Source organism: Triturus cristatus, chromosome 4_2, assembly GCF_964204655.1.
Source record: "Triturus cristatus chromosome 4_2, aTriCri1.1, whole genome shotgun sequence".
In the NCBI taxonomy this organism is placed as follows: domain Eukaryota; kingdom Metazoa; phylum Chordata; class Amphibia; order Caudata; family Salamandridae; genus Triturus; species Triturus cristatus.
The window spans coordinates 503,107,985-503,124,905 of record NC_140586.1 but is presented as its reverse complement, the minus strand read 5'-3'; the positions used below and the strand labels follow the sequence as shown (position 1 = coordinate 503,124,905).

The 16,921-nt window shown below is 45.2% G+C and overlaps 1 protein-coding gene across 1 annotated transcript in view; it reads right to left on the bottom strand.

Annotated features, from left to right (window-relative positions):
* LOC146834616 (atrial natriuretic peptide receptor 1-like) overlaps positions 1-16,921 on the bottom strand; it is a 961,499-nt gene that overhangs the window by 338,752 nt on the left and 605,826 nt on the right. The window contains exons 21-22 of the mRNA XM_085602083.1: positions 5,333-5,452; positions 5,155-5,248 (exon numbers count right to left, since the gene is read on the bottom strand). Coding sequence (XP_085458209.1) covers positions 5,155-5,248; positions 5,333-5,452 — 214 coding nt within the window. The remainder of the gene's footprint in view (positions 1-5,154; positions 5,249-5,332; positions 5,453-16,921) is intronic.

Sequence of the window (16,921 nt, the reverse complement as noted above, 5' to 3'; positions counted from 1 at the left end):
TTTGGCATAGAATTGTATCTGATGCAGGTACAGAACATGTTGGCAGGGCTGCAACACTGTCCAACAGGAATGTAAGCTCTATTTTTTTTGGGGGGGAGAGAAAAACGTGTTGGCTTTTAGATACATTTTTAAAGTAATGGCAACAGAAGGTTTGTCAGGTTTCAGGGGGGAGGGGGGGAGGTTGAGAAGAGGGGGGGCGGGAGCAGCAGGAATGGAATAAGATGACAATATTTGGGTAGTCATGGGGGGGATGTGAGTGTTGAATGGTGAGAGTTTGTGATTGGATTTTGTTTTTTGTGGTTTGTTGAGGGTTGTTAAGGGGAGGGGGAGGTATGGTTATGGATAGTTACCAAATGTATAGTGAGGATATATTGTTTTAGTATGTAAGGCTTTAGAGCCAAGGTTTTTGATCCTTTGGGCACCTGTTCATTAAAGAAGCATTTTGCACACTATAAGGTAGTCATTAGTTCTTGAACACTTCATCCCAGCCGAAAGCTAGAGAAGAACTCCGTTTACACAAGGATGCCCAGTAATGAAAGGTTTGTAGAACGGTAGGTTGGGAGTCCTTGCAGAGTATTTCCAGCGGTGCGATATGGTGTTTGAAAAAGGGACAAACACTGCCAGGCATCAGTTGTAGTCGAAGATGCTCATTCGGGATATCGCAGGAGCCAACAGTACCATTTGCAGTATATCCTTATCACCAGTGATCGTTGCATTGCTATCAGGGATTCCACGTAGATACAAATGCTCTCTAACCTGTGGGCAGGTCTAAAATATGGTCCAGAGCACTGATTATAAATACTCGTAAAGGCGGTGTATATGATTTTATTGGCATATTATTTTGTCATGCTCTTTGCTTCTCTTTTAGTCATGACATTACTTAACTGCATCACCCTTCCATTTGTCCTCATTCACCATCAATACCATTTCTCTCGTCCAATTGAAGACGTGGGCCACCGACCATTGAGGGAATCTTCTAAGTCTGACTCCAGTGTTTTCATTCTGGTGGCAGGTGCGATGCTGATTAAAAAATAGCTCGCCAAATTGTATGGCCAAAAAATATCCGTAATTTTGTGTTCAAGACACTGTTATTGCTAGATAGAATTGCATATAGGCATGTAAACGTGTTCAAGAGCAGAACAACTAGTTCTGAATTTGTGAAGACACTTCGGAGTGAGTGAGCATGAGTTTGGAATATGTCAAGGAGGCCAAAGATGGATGTTGCTACTCATGTATTACAGCCCTTTCTTCCTCAATTCTGTATATGCTAGTCTTTTATGGTCATTATTATGGCCTCCGTCTCCTCGGTCCTCGGTTGTTGATCTGGTTGAGATATGTAACTTGTACATGTCAGAGTTGTCTACAATACATAAACGGGTTTATCAACATTATTGATAGGCCCTTCTCTTTGCACAAAGTGTTTGTGTCTGTCTTTTTTTCTAAGCAATATTCCCTTTTAAACAACATTTTATTTAAATATGACATTACCTGCTCGCAAAGTACCTCCATTGAGCCTGCACTCCGACAGCCTTTCACTTCATTTCCTTCTTTCCAGATTTCCGCACTTTCCATTCTTTCTTTCTCGCCTGCTGTCCTCAATTCCCCACCCCATCCGTGAGACACAATGCAGCGCACTACCTCGTCAGGTAAAGACACTTTAACACACACAAACACCGCGTGAATGCATTACTGCAGAAGATCACTTCCTACCTTGATTTTCCTTTTCATCCCTTTGCCAAAGTACTGAAATAATCTTTTGTAGGTGAAATAATTTTCTATAGCAGAGGAAACTACCATTCCCGTGACTTTCATTTAGGTTTACCCTTTAGGGTTGTGATTTGGGCTCCTCATTCATGACAGTGAATCGCAATATGCACTTTAGTTTTGTAAATCATACATTAGGGTGCTGAATCCGATCCTGTAAAACCTGGGTACAAATGGTCGTACGGAGCGTTTTCTCCGTACGACTCGTACCCGGGAATTCCACCGTACAAACCAGCAAGTACGATTCGTACAGAAATACCATTTCCGTACGAATCGTAAAAAACACCGTACGGCTAAAAAATACATACAATTCCGATCCTGGACAGCGCGTACGCGACGTCCGCACGGAGTCAGGCAGCGTTTTACGGACCAGCAAGTACGATTCGTACCCACAGCACTCCACACGGCTATATTTTTATGGGAGCCAAAAAGTGCCGGAAATGCTAAGTACGCCGCGATGCACGAGGAAAAGGGGGCCCGCTACGTGACGTACACGCCATCACCCACATCGTATGTGTCATCATGTACGGTGCGTACCCCAACATTACATATGTACGGACCGTACCCCCCACCCCCAATATGTACGGACCGTGCTCCCCACCCCCCCTATGTACGGACCGTACCCCCCACCCGCATATGTATGCACCGTACCCCAGGCGTACCCCCCACCTGCGTATGTACGCACCGTACCCCAGGTGTACCCCTACCCACATATGTACACACCGTACCCCAGGTGTATATCCCCCACCCGCGTATGTACGCACCGTACCCCCACCCCAGCCCCGTATGTACGCGCCGTACCCCCACCCCAGCCCCGTATGTACGCACCGTACCCCCACCCCAGCCCCGTATGTACGCGCCGTACCCCCACCCCAGCCCCGTATGTACATGCCGTACCCCCACCCCAGCCCTGTATGTACGTGCCGTACCCCCAGCCCCGTATGTACGCGCCGTACCCCCACCCCAGCCCCGTATGTACGTGCCGTACCCCCACCCCAGCCCCGTATGTACGCACCGTCCCCCCACCCCAGCCCTGTATGTACGCGCTGTACCCCCAGCCCCGTTTGTACGCGCCGTACCCCCACCCCAGCCCCGTATGTACGCGCCATACCCCCAGCCCCGTATGTACGCACCATACCCCCACCCCAGCCCATATGTACACGCCGTACCCCCACCCCGGTATGTACGCGCGTACATACGGGGCTGGGGTGGGGGTACGGCGCGTACATACAGGGCTGGGGTGGGGGTACGGTGCATACATACAGGGCTGGGGGTATGACACGTACATACGGGGCTGGGTTGGGGGTACGGCATGAACATACAGGGCTTGGGGTGGGGGTACGGCGCATACATACGGGGCTGGGGGTACGGCACGTACATATGAGGCTGGGGGCACGGCACGTACATACGGAGCTGGGGTGGGGGTACGGCACGTACATATGGGGCTGGGGGTACGGCGCGTACATACGGGGCTGGGGGTACGGCGCGTACATACGGGGCTGGGGTGGGGGGGCCGTACAACTCGTACCACGGGCACAAGTGTATCTGGGGTAGGGGTCGTACACAGTTCGCTCCATACGGGACGTTTTCCATACGCTTGTGCATTCGGAACGCCGGTACAGATCGGACTTGTGTGCTCGGACTTCAGTTTTACGACTCGTAGGTAAAACTGTCCGGGGACGTCTCGTAGACTTTTCCGAGGCGATTCGTATGTATTTTTCCCGTACGAATCGTACTTCACCATTTGTACGGTACTTGTACGATTCGTACGTAAAAAAAAAACGGATACGAGTCGTACGGGAAAAAAAAATACAGGATCGGAATCGGCCCCTAGGTGTAGGAACAGGCACATTGGGTGCTTCTGACATCTCACACAAAGTTGGTAACGCTGTGAACACTCCAAAAGGAGCACTTACACAATGATGGTCAACCAAGGGAAACTGAGCAGTATAGAAAGAGCAGAAGAGCACATGCTATTGATTAACGAAACAAGCCTTGGCAAAGTCAATAGGTTTACTGTTGGCTTCCAGCCTTTTGGCTTCATCAATGTTTGTTTTGTTTTCTCAGGGTCTTTGCAAAACTTGAGTTGGGGAAGCTTCTGTGCATTCTTTCATGTATATAAAGCACAAACAGTGGTTAAAAGTAAGAATATATTTTCGGTCACATAAATCAAACATTGCCATAGCAGTCTCTGGCACTGACAGAAACCCCTTTGTGCGTGGATGTGCTACTTGTGAAACAGAAGTGAAGTTAGCCGCATACTGTTTGCTGCGGTGGTGTAGAAACACCAGAATGACACAGTAACCACCAAAAGGATGAAGATAGCTGGCTGAGAGCCCCTACTAGTGTATTTTGCAAATAACTTTAGTTAAATCAAAAGATCTTGGCCATTGAAAGACCTAAAAATCGTTAATTTTATGCAGGAGGTGGAGAAGCTTACCTCGGGGTAAGTACATGTGATGGATCACTATTCCTCTTTAATTCTTACCAGCAGCATCATTTTGTAGTCACGCCCACATTGTTGTCTCTGGTAAATATGTAATACATTCATGATGTTTTCGTTCCATACCACCTTACTATGGCTGCCCGCGGCCGCTGCAGGGGGCCACCCTAAACGGGCGGCCCCTTTAGTGCCATTTGGGCACTTCCCCACCCCCACTATAATGCGGGACTCCAGGAGAGGAGTTCCCTTACCAGACGCGTCACTGCCGGCACGCAGAGGAGGTGGGGAGGTATTTATGACTCCCCCGGCCATCTTGGCGTCCTCTTTGGGCCGGACACGCCGTCTCCAACCCTACTGCTTACCCGGCGCGGGGCTTGGCAGGCGAAGTACATAGAACATTGTAATGTTTTCTTTGTCGTTGCAGGCGGAGTTACAGGGTGATCTGGAAGCATATGGGTACAGAAGGGTACCTCTGCAAGAGCACAATAGGGGTGCCAGAGCCAAATCCCAGAAGTCTCAGGAGAGAGTCCTGGAGTACTTACGTCGGCGCCCCGTTAGTCTTTCTGGCGGTTGTGGGCCTGAACAACCGGGGACTTGCCATGCTACGCTCCGCCCTGAAAGGGGCGTGAGTAATAAGGGACCAATGTGTCACGTGATCCAGTAAGGGGATCACCCCCACAAGGGTAGCGCTGTTTGGTTGCTCCACAGTGCTTGGCACATCAGGCGGGCAGGGCAGCAAATGTTGGTACAGCTGCCTGCCCTTGGATCACCCATAAGATAACCCACCATATTGCATACTTTTGTATGGAATAAACCTGCAGCAATATTTTTCCCAAACAAAAAAAGTTGTGTTGTGTATTTATTTATGCATGCATACTCTGTTGTGGTGTGGGTGGGGTGTGGTGCCATAATGGGACTATAAAATAAATACAAAATGGTGCACTTACTATATAGCAAGCGATCAGTCTTTTGCTTTTCTTGCAGGAGATCCTGAGTCCTTTCAGCCACGATGCTTTCCAAGTGTTTGCTGTACTTTTCCATCTGTGTACAAAGAATAGTATTTGGGTTACACGCGGAAGTAGTTCAGTGAGCACGTGAAAACAAATTAAAATGTCCCCCACTCACCAGGTTCATCATCATGTCCACTGGACTCAATTTGTGAGGGTTCATTTTCGCCAAGATTTTCTTGATTTGCTCAAATGATGGTCTCATCATAGGGTTATGAACCCAGCACTTCTTTATCAGCTAAAAAACATGATGTAATGGATTCACTATACATTCACAGCCACTTAAGATATACTAAATGCATTGCAAGCTACAACTGGCTGAGCCATTTAAATCATACACATTTAATGGCATTACAGTTTGTCGAATCCATTTCCTGAATCAATTTTTCATTTTTGACCAAAGAGCATACCACTGACTCCCATCACTGTGCCAGACTGTCTGGAAATTTAAAATAAATTGCCAAGTTTGCGATAAATTTTAATGAGGCATACAATTGAACCTAACCTGTATTTATTTTTATGGAATTCATACTTACAGCGCTAAGCGATGCTACCTCCCATTGGGACTACCTCCAGCTTAAAGTGCAAGTAATTTCTGATAATTAAAATAGTAAAATGCAAAATAAATGGATAGAGCGTTGAGGCCAGAAAGTCAGACAAGCCTGTTGGTTCCTTTCTTCAGTTTCGAACATATTGGGTTTTAGATTCAAATGTAAATCCGAGCTCCGAGTGCAGGCCCCAGAGACCCTGATTAGGAGTCAGGCCGAACAGAATCCCTGCATGAAAGTCCACTGGGCCTTATCACGACTGTTGTTCCAGTGTCCACGCGTCCGTTTTTTCCGGGTGATGGAACACCAGACCTGATTTCAGAGGCTGGAAAATCCCTTGAGGCGTCGGCAGCAATGGCAGCCGGACTTCGGCCCCCATCTCCATTTTACTTCTCTCCAGGGCAAGGGGGTAGGCCAAAGCACTTCCCCACCCTCCCAACCCTGCTCCTACCACCCCCAGCAAAGTACACCCTGCTCCCATGTACCACCTGCTCAGTGCAGGAGGTAAATGGGAGCGTTAAGGTAAGTAAGTAAAGCAAAAATGCAGAGGCGTGTTGGCGCTATAGCAGGAAAACGGGTTAGCAAAGGAGGCGTGCCTTATTTCTGCCGGGTGAAGAGCCATGTCTTTAGAAGTTTCCTGAACAGAGGTCTAGAGGATTGCAGTCTAATATCGTCCGGTAATTCGTTCCATAACTTGGACGCACGATATGTCAAGCTTCTACCTCTCAAGCTACCCCTTTGTATTTTCGGTTTCTGGACTAGCGCTTTGGTGGCAGATCTAAGATTGCGCCGTGGCGTGTACTCACGGATCCGCTGCTCCACCACCAAACGTGCCTTTATGTACCAGACAAAGAGCCTTGAATTCAATTCACTGTTGCACTGGCAGCCAAAGAAGTGTTCTAATGCTGCTGGAAATGTGATGGTATTTTCGTGTGTTTAGCAGCAGTCTGGCTGCAGCATTTTGCAGAGATTGTGGTTTCGACAGTGGGCGCTTGTTTATGCCCAGGGATAGGGTGTTACAGTAATCTATGCGTGAGAGGATCAATGCAACTGCAACCGCTTTCTTGAGGTCCTGGGGAATAAAAGAGAAACATTTACTTGGATTTTTAGTTGGAAAAAGCAGGACGATGTTAGCTGATTAATCTGTCCTCCAAAACTAAGTTGGTATTCCAACAAAATTCCCATGTTTCTGAACATTCCAGCATGCACTGGGTATTGACTTGCCTCTGCCGGCCACCACTCTTGGTTCAAGATCAGTGACCCGGTCCCAAACTCCATCACTGATGGTTTTCCCGTGTTTAATTTGAGATGGTTCAGTTGCATCCAATCCATAATATGTTCCAGACAGGCATGACATTTCCCTGCAACGGTATCCGCACTTGAAGCGAAGGAGATAGCCAGTTGGGTGTCATCTGCGTACGACACCAATGAGAAACCATGCCCCCTATTCAACTCAGCTAGGGGTGTCACATAAATATTGAATAATGTTGGGGACAGGGCTGACCCCTGGGGAACTCCACGCGGAAGGGAAAATCTCTCTGATTTATAGCTATCCCAACATACCTTCTGCTCCCTTGCCCTGAGGAACGTAGAGAGAAGGCTTAGAGCCTCCTCCTTGATTCCTATTGCCATCAGCCTTTGACTTAATACCTGATGATTCACCGTATCAAATGCAGCCGAAAAGTCAAGTAAGATTAGAATGGCCCTTCCTCCGCCATTGAGTTGTCTACGTATTTCCTCAGTGGACAAAATTAGAGCCGATTCGGTGGAGTGCGGTTGTCTAAAACCATGCTGGGTGTGGTCTAGGATGTTGTTAAGCTCCAGGTATCCTGTTAGTTCTTGATTCATAGAATTTTCTATGATTTTTGCCACTAACGGTAGGCATGATACAGGCCGATAGTTTTTGACCATGTAGGGATCCAAGGATTATTTCTTAAAAATCGGCCTAATACACCCCTTCTTCCAGGAGGTAGGGAAGGTTACTGCTCTCATGATGTTATTCAGAACTGGAGCAAGTTGCTTGCTGACTTTATCTGAAACCATATGTATAATAGCCAGAGGGCAGGGGTCTGTCAGAAACCCGTATTTTGCTGCTAATAGCAGATCATTTATTTGATCTGCTGTTAGAGGAGTAAAACTACTCAATTGACCTACCGTAGTCGGCCTGTTCGGGTCAGCTGGCCCAAGTGACCAGGTATTACTGGAGTTGGGAAGTGTCCCTGCCAGTTCATCATAGATCAATTGTACTTTACTCTGGAAGAAGATTGCCATCGTATCACAAAGAGTTTGGTCTGGTACAAACTGATTTTCTTGATTTAGTTTGGATAGAGCCGTAAAGGTCTTAAAAAGCTAGCTTGAGGAGTTTTTAGCCCCCTCAATTTTGCTAGTAAAGTACTCATTTTTTGCATTTATTATAGCTTCCTTGTACTGTCCTAAGGCGGGTTTATAGGGAAGTTTCCTCTGTTTGCTATAAGCTACCCTCCATACCCTCTCTAAATGCCTACACCTGACTTTTATGGCTTTAAATTCTGGATTATACCAGGGAGCAGAAGCACTCTTTCTCCGTTGTTTGTTTAGTCTTTCCGGGGCCAAATGCTCTGTGGCTGCTCTAATTCAGCCATCCACGTTATCAGCTGCCTCATAAACGTCTGGCCCTAGCAGAGCTGGGCTATACAGCAACTCCGCTAGCTCTTCTCTCCTGATTTTATGCCATGGTCTTGATTTCACAAGGGGCTGGTTTTTACGCTGGAACCTGTCCCTTTCCTGGTGAAAGAGTTTGAAGAAAATAGCATTGTGGTCGGACTATATTAAGGGTAGCATTTTCTCAACTTTAATTTTAGGGTCATTGGTTGAAATACCGTCAAGAGTATGGTGGGCCTTGTGCGTAGATCCTGAAACTAATTGTGTAAGACCAAACCCTTCTAAATTATCTACTAGTGTGGATGTATATAAGTTCTTGTCTGCATCTAAGTGAAAGTTAAAATCCCCATATATTGTAAATGTTAGGGCGTCCATGCATGATTCCATGAATGTCTGTAGGCCTTGTATGAACAGTAGTTTTGGCCCAGGCGGGCGGTATAGAAGCAGACCTGGGAAGAATGCGGTATTAGAAAAATTAATATTAAAGGTCATAGCTTCCGCTCCTGGCAATTCGCTTGTCCCAAAAGTGGCTTTGAAAGTGGATCAATAGATAATTGCTATGCCTCCCCCTTTTGCCTTGACCTTTCTACACTGACCAGGGAATAGCCAGCTAATATTGCAATAGCCCAGTCTGACTCGGAAGTGTCAGTAGCCCAGATTTCTGTGAGGAAACCCCTATCTGAGTTTGATGACTGTAGCAGCTGTTCAAATTCATATTTGTGCTTGATGACCGATCTAGTATTTGCCAGTATAGCATTTAAAAAACTCGCCTCAGATTCATGATTGTTATTTTTGCTTTTTATGAGCATATGTGGAAGGTGCCAAGATGAGGTAGCCCTTCCTATTTCGTATCCTGAGTCTGGTGGATTACTACTTAGCGAAAGGGGGCTGAAACAGAGGCATGCACTGTAGTGCCCGCAATTAAAAGTGACAGGAAGTACACCGATAACCAGGATTATCCTTCTCTCGGCCCACCTTACCAAGTTGCAGTGCTTACCCTTATTGTAGGCTCGTAGTTAATGTGAAGAGTATGTAATGCCAAAAAAACAAGCAGGGGTACTGACTGACTGAAGGTATTTATAGAACGCACTACTGCCGAGGCGTCTTGGCGCTGGGTAATGTGATTAAACATAACAGCCGGCATGTTTAGGGTTGGGAGAAAAGCCTTCCTGAAAACAGATCTATTTCGTAACATTCTCAAGTGTGTAGGCAAAGAGTTCCAAAGTTTGGATGCCAGGAAAGAGAAGCGTTTTCCTCCGCACCTTACTCTCTTTATTTTAGGGAGTTGTACCAGGCCAAGGGTAGCCGACCTTGAAGACCGTTATTGTACGTACCGGGAAAACAGGGATTGCACATCCTCAGCCCCTCCACCAAACGAGGCTTTATGCACCAGGCATAGCGTCTTAAAGTCGACCCGGCATCGGACTGGGAGCCAGTGAAGTTGTTTTATACTGTTTGATGTAGGGTGATGTTTAGGTAATTTGAGCAAGACTCTAGCTGCCGTGTTCTGGATTGACCGAAGTTTGGCAAATTGAGCAGCACCTGCTCCCAAATATAGAGCGTTACAATAGTAAATTCTAGACAGAATCATGGCTACTACCACTGTTTTCCTCAAAGAAAAGGGGATGAATGGGAGAACCTTCCTCAGGCCCTTTAACGTAAAGAAACAAGCAGATGAAACTTGATTAATATGAAAGGCCCAGGTAAGGTCTTTGTCAAACCTAAAACCGAGGTTCCTGGCTTTGTTGACCGGAACGGAACAGGTACCGGCTGCAGTTGGCCACCAAAGATGATTCCAAAGCGAGACTTTCTGACCAAACTCTAGAACCTCTGTTTTATCAGTGTTCAACTTTAGAAAGTTAGAACTCATCCAGGTCATCAGGGCAGAAGTGCAATTGCAAAATTCGGCTGCCGTGGCATCCACTGACTGAGTTACAGACACTATAAGCTGCGTGTCATCAGCATATGACACCAGCTTGAAGCCGTAGCTTTTTATTAGTCTTGCCAGGGGAGCTACATAAATATTAAAAAGTGTAGGGGACAGGGCCGAGCCTTGTGGGACTCCACCAGGGAGTGTAAACTCCTCGGACCGATATCCATCCCAGAAGATCACTTGTTCCCTAGACGATAGAAAGGAAGAGAGGAGTGCAAGAGCTATACCACTGATACCTACATACTGTAGTCTTTGTATTAATACCGCATGGTTCACGGTATCAAAGGCTGCTGTTAAATCGAGCAGGACCAGTACAGCCCTTCCTCCATCATCCATCACCTTGTTGTGTATTATCAAGAATGTTATTAGTCTCTAGATAAGATATTATTTCCGAGTTCATAGCCTTCTCAAGAACTTTGGCAGGCAGAGGTAAGCAGGAGATGGGACGATAGTTTTTCTCGTCTAGTGAGTCCAGCTTGTTTTTTTTAAGAGGGGACGAATACAGGCTTTTTTCCAGGTCGTTGGGAAAACTCCTGAAATCAACGTTTGATTTAATACAGGGGATAGCGAGGTACTTATCTCCTCTGGAGCCAGATGTAGTATATACGGTGGGCAAGGGTCCAGCCTGATTTGATTTTTAACAACAGGTCTGCCACTTTCTCCTCTGCCAGTAATGGGAATTGCGATAGGCCGCAGTGCTCGACCTTTTCATCAAGCTGAGCTGAGACATTTCTCGCTGTATCCTTAGCTGATTTTAGGAGGTCGTTATATACAGACTGGACCTTGCCTTGAAAAAAGCCGGCCAGTTTGTCTATAAACTTTTGGTCTGGTGTAAATGTTGTGGCCCACGGACACTTCAGTAATGCAGACACCGTTTGGAACAGTTCTTTTGGAGAGTTAGTGGCCTCTTGAATTTTGATAGTAAAGTAGGCGGCTTTAGCCTGTATGATTGCGACCTTATATACTTCAAGGGCAGCACAGTAGACTTTCCTTTGTGCAGTGTTATATTGAGACCTCCAGATACGTTCTTTTTGCCTGCAGTTAATTTTAGATAGTTTAAGATCTGCAGAGTACCAGGGGGACGAGGCCTTTTTATATCGAGATCGCATTATAATTTCTGGTGCAACAATGTTTGCTGCTCAGTTTAGCCAGTTATGGAAAACTGTCGCAGCTTGATTAGCGTCAGTAGGAATTACAGGCCTATCACTTAGTGCTGACAAAAAGTCATTTTTGCTGACTGACTTCCAGGCACGATGTTTGACAGCCGAGGGTCTGATCCTTCGTCCACCATTTAATGTCGCTAGCGCGATGGTAAAATGCACCGCAGAATGGTCGGACCAAGGTAAAGGGCAGACTTTCTTAACCTCTATACGAGAGTTATTGGTGCAGATACCGTCTAATGTATGCCCTGCTTGATGTGTAGACTCACAGACAATTTGATTCAATTCAAAACTAGCTAATTTGTCTAATAGACTAGGGTTCTGGTGCATGGCGGTTGTGTCAGCATGCTGGTTTTATCCCTCTCGTGCTTAACAACTAGCACGCTGACCTTGCAATGGGCGAGCCCGCTCTTACTTACGGGCACCGCAGGTCACGGGAGCGAGACACCAAGCAGAGGACTGAAATGTGGTAAAGTGCAAAGTGCAATAAAAATGTATTTAAATTAGGCAAGTGTCCTTTCCAATAGCAATAACAGCTCAAACGTTTTAAAATTGAGCAGGGGTCCTTTCCAATAACAATAGCAGCTCAAATGTTTTTAAAATTGTAGAAGTATCCTTTCCGCTTTGACACTGTGGCAGTGCAGATCAATCACACACCTTATTATGTTATGTTAAAACAATTTCTATAGCGCACTAATACCCTTAGGTGTCTAGGCGTTTATGGTACGCATACTGTGAGAGGGAAACTAATTTTTAAAAAGCCAAGTTTTAAGGTGTTTCCTAAATTCAAACAGGGATGAGATCTTCCTGAGAAAAAGTAGAAGAGAGTTCCATGTCCTGATAGTACTATGTCTGAAACTCCCCCCCCCCCCCCCCAGTTCATCCTTTTGACTCTGGAGGTGGGCATTAGGAAAGCATTGCTCGACCGTAGTGATCTGCTAGCAGAGTAGCAGCTAAAAACGTGCCAAAGAAATTGTGGGCCTTCTCTGTGAAGTGCCTTGTGTGCGATACAAAGTGCCTTGAACTTCATGCGCTGGGCGACTGGTAGCCAATGTAACTGTTGAATCCCAGCCCTAATGGACTGGTGTTTGGGGACATCTAGCACTACTCTGGCGGCGGCATTTTGTACTGAATGTAGTCTTCTGAGTTGATTGGACAGCACGTTAGTATATAAGGCATTACAGTAGTCCAACTGTGATTAAACCAGGGAAGTTAAAACGGTTTTTCTGGTCTCTTTAGGGTTGAATGGAAGAATATTACGCACAGTTCTGATAGTAAAAAATGCAGTAGACACCACCTTTGAAATCTGAGATTTAAAATAAAGCTTCTCATCTATTATGACCCCCAAATGTTTAGCTTTTGCTACTGGTATAGGAAGGAGGCCCAGAGTTCTTGGCCACCAAACTGGTGACCATAGAGGAAAAAGGTTTCCAAATAGCACCACCTCGGTTTTACTTTAGTTTAACTTCAAGCAATGCCTACTCATCCAATTGCTTAAGGAGACCATACAATCATGAAGTTTGATGGAGTAGGTAACATCCTTGTCTATTGTTGAGATAACCAATTGGATGTCTTCGGCATACGAGGTTGGGATTAGATCAAAACTTCTGATCAAAGGTGCTAATTCAGATACATAAATATTAAAAAGCTTAGGGCTCAATGAAGAGCCTTGTGGTATCCCACAAGGCAGGATAAAAGGTGCATATTTAAAATCGCCTAATTGCACTGTCTGAGTTCTATCTGCTAAAAACGATGTTAAAAGTGAAAGGGCCTTTCCTCCCAAACCTATGGTGTTTAGATGTTCTATCAGCAAGGTGTGGTTCACGCTATCAAATGCCGCGGACAGGTCAAGGAGGATGAGAGCCGCCGACCCTCTGCCATCTAATGCGGTACGTATTTCCTCCATGGTCTTTATCAGAGCTGTCTCAGTGCTGTGACATGACCTAAATCCAAACTGACTGTGGTCTAATTAACCAGCGTTCCCAAGCTGTGCAGTCGCATCAGCATGCTGGTTTTATCCCCCTCATGCTTAACAACTAGCATGCCGACCTTGCAATCGGCGGTCCCCCTCTTACTTCCGGGCACCGGAGGTCACGGGAGGAAGACACCAAGCAGTCAGAGGACTGAAATGCGGTAAAGTGCGAAGTGCAATAACAATGTATTTAAATTAGGCAAGTGTCCTTTCTAATAGCAATAGCAGCGCGAATGTTTTAAAATTGAGCAAGTGTCCTTTCCAATAGCAACAGCAGGGCCAATGTTTTTAAAATTGCAGAAGTATCCTTTCCGCTTTGACGCCGTGGCAGCGCAGATCAGTCCCACACCTTAATTAACCAGCGTTCCCAAGCTTAAACACCTGGGTAGAGGGAATCATGTGGAATGGCACGTGGCAATTCCATGCCTGCATAGGTATTCCCCATTCCGAGAGGTTCAACTTGTGGTTGCATGATACTGGTGGAGTGTTATCTCATAGTACTGGTAATTATGGGTGTGGAGTTTGCACCCTGCCAGTACCATGCAACTTAGAATACGGGTCAACGTTTACATGAAGACAGTGTTGACCTGTTTATCAAATGAAGAACACATAAGTGTCTAACATTTTCTGATAACAGTATCCATAATATGTGTTGGTTAACAGATAAACAGATGCTGAGAGAGATGTCTGGGGACCCATAATGTTATACTTGAGTGCAGCAAATGATTTACCCAAGGTCGACAAGAGGCTTGTAAACTCTTAATAACACATGTAAACTCGGTGCGACCACTTACTGCTTTGGTCAATTGATTTCCACTGAAGCTCAAAAAACACCTTCTGTGTGCGTGGGTTTCAATAATCAATGTATCACAGTCACAAAATGCTGTACGATTTGTATATAAAATGAACAGATTGTTATATTACACTCAGTACTTTAGAAACTTTTCCTATAAACTCCACATAAATGTTTATTTTCCAAGTTACAAACGTGCTCTGCTACATGCCCAATAAGTTATAAAAGACTGCTGAGAAACCTAAATGTAATAACAAGCATTGGCAAATCCAATATGTCTGGCGTTAATGTACTAACACATGCAACACGGGCACGCACAGATACTATTTGTATCCGTTAGCACATTCAAGCCAGATCAATTGCCTTTTCGGATATTAGCTGTCCCAAGAGGGAGCAGCAGAAACCTACGGTACCACAGGTTGTTACTAGGTGTTCAGAAAGTGAATAGTACACACTTGCAGTAACGCAGACTGTTACTTGGTGTTTCAAGAATGAGCAGCACAAGCCAGTAGTGTTACAGGCTGTTACTAGGTGTCCTGAGAGGGAGCAGTACAAGACTGCAGCATCACAGGCTGTTACTGTCCTAAGAGTTAGCAGCAAATGCCTCCAGTAGTGTTAACTGTTACTAGGTATCCCAAACTTAAAAGATTACAACAGGAATGTATTACAATGGCACTGCAAAGTAACTGTGATATTAATTTGAACATATTTAATATAGGATGCTGTAATTAGCAGACTGGGTTGTGTCTCTTAACAACACTATATTTAAAAATAGGCACAACAGCACACACAACCAGCTCCAGCAACAATATACAAGGATCACAACAGTACATACTGCCAGAGTCATAGAATAAGGACCTTAATGGTACATACAAGCGTTATGAGAGGCACACTCACAATGAGAAGAAAATGGCTGAAGATACCTTGGTAATAAAGGTAGGAAATAAGTAAAATAATGTTGTAGCTTGTTAGACTTGTCAGCCTTAGGATGGTCTACACCCAAACCTTCTACCTTCTCGCCTTCTGTTTTGCTGAATTAGCTTTTGTTGTCCTAAGGACTCTTTGCACTTTACCATTGCTAAAAAGTGCTAAAGTACCTGTGCTCACTCCCTTAAACATAGTAAAATTGGCTTACACCTGATTGGCATATTTAATTTACTTGTAAGTCCTTAGTAAAGTGTTATACCACATACCTAGGGCCAGTAAATAATAATACTAGTGAGCCTGTAGAGCTTATTGTGCCTCCCACTTAAGTAGCCATTGAAAACATGCCTCAGGCCTGCCATTGCAGCCTGTGTGCAGTTTTAAACTACCAATTTGACTTTGCAAAATAAACCTTTTGCTAAGCCTAAAACTTCTTTTTCAATTCATATGTCACTCCCAATGGTAGGCCCTAAACAGTCAATAGGGCAGGATACACTGTAATTAGAAAGTTGGATAAGTACTTTGTGTTTTTACGACTGTGAGGCCTAGCTCTACCATAGAATAATATTGAGTTACATTATTACATTGAATACGTGATAACATTTGTTTGAGGAAAGGTAGAAATGTCATGTTTAGTGTCTACAGAACTGTATCTTTGATGGTAAAGTTGGATTTCAAGTCACAATTCGGAAAATGACACTTTTAGAAAGTTGACATTTTCTTTTCCTAACCATTTGGCATGGCATTGTTGGTAGTTGCCTTTGTGTATTCCTGTCAGACAGTAACACAAAGGGAGATGGGGTGTTAGCAGGATGGATAATCCTGGCAGGATGGGAGGGGAGGAGCTATGCAATGCACCACTCACATTTCAAAGGAGCCGCCACAGCACACACATGCAGCACACACACACAAAGAACTTTACACTAGTCTTTTGTAATCAGTGGAGTCTGGGCATAGAGTCAGTACATTCGAGAACCATTGGAGGGGGGGAATACTCCAGAACTTTCTTCCACTTCAGAGGATTGCCTGTTTGTACTTCAGAGGACTGTCTTGCTGCACAAAGAGGACTGTGCTGCTGCCTGAAGCATGTCCTGTTCCCTCAGAGGACTGCTCTGTTGCTTCAGACCTGATTTTTTGCTTGAACTCAGAACACCAGAGTGACTCCCAGGGCTAGTTTGCTGACCTCCTGTCATGTGGTCCTTGGGGACATTGTCATTTTCACTAACTTAGCAGGAGCACGTTGCAAATTGCCTGCAGCTTTTGCGCACGTTACTACACGTCTTTATTTTTTCAATATTACAATGACTGCGTTCACATGAGAACTCATCGTTGTGTTCACACTCTGCATGTACCTGGGATTTTGACTGAACATTATGTGCAAGGTCGAACATCAATGCCCCTTGTTATTTTGTTCTGGCCAGACCTAAGCCCTTACACATACTGGTGCAGCTGTTGTTTGGACAACATACTCTGGTTTTTAGTGGGGTACACAAATTAGGTGGGACACACTTGGAGAGGGATCTTCTTTCAGGGAGAAGAGCAATACAGCACCTATGATGTAGATCTACCATCTAATGGGCTAAGGTATGGGGTCTGCTGACAAAGCCCAGAGATCTCCTAACATATAATAATACTTCTTCTTAGCAAGGGGAGGGAAGTTAGGCTCCATTGTCTTTTTATGATGACATCTCCCTTCCTGATTTATGGACTAGCTGCTGTGCTGACTATATTTGTACT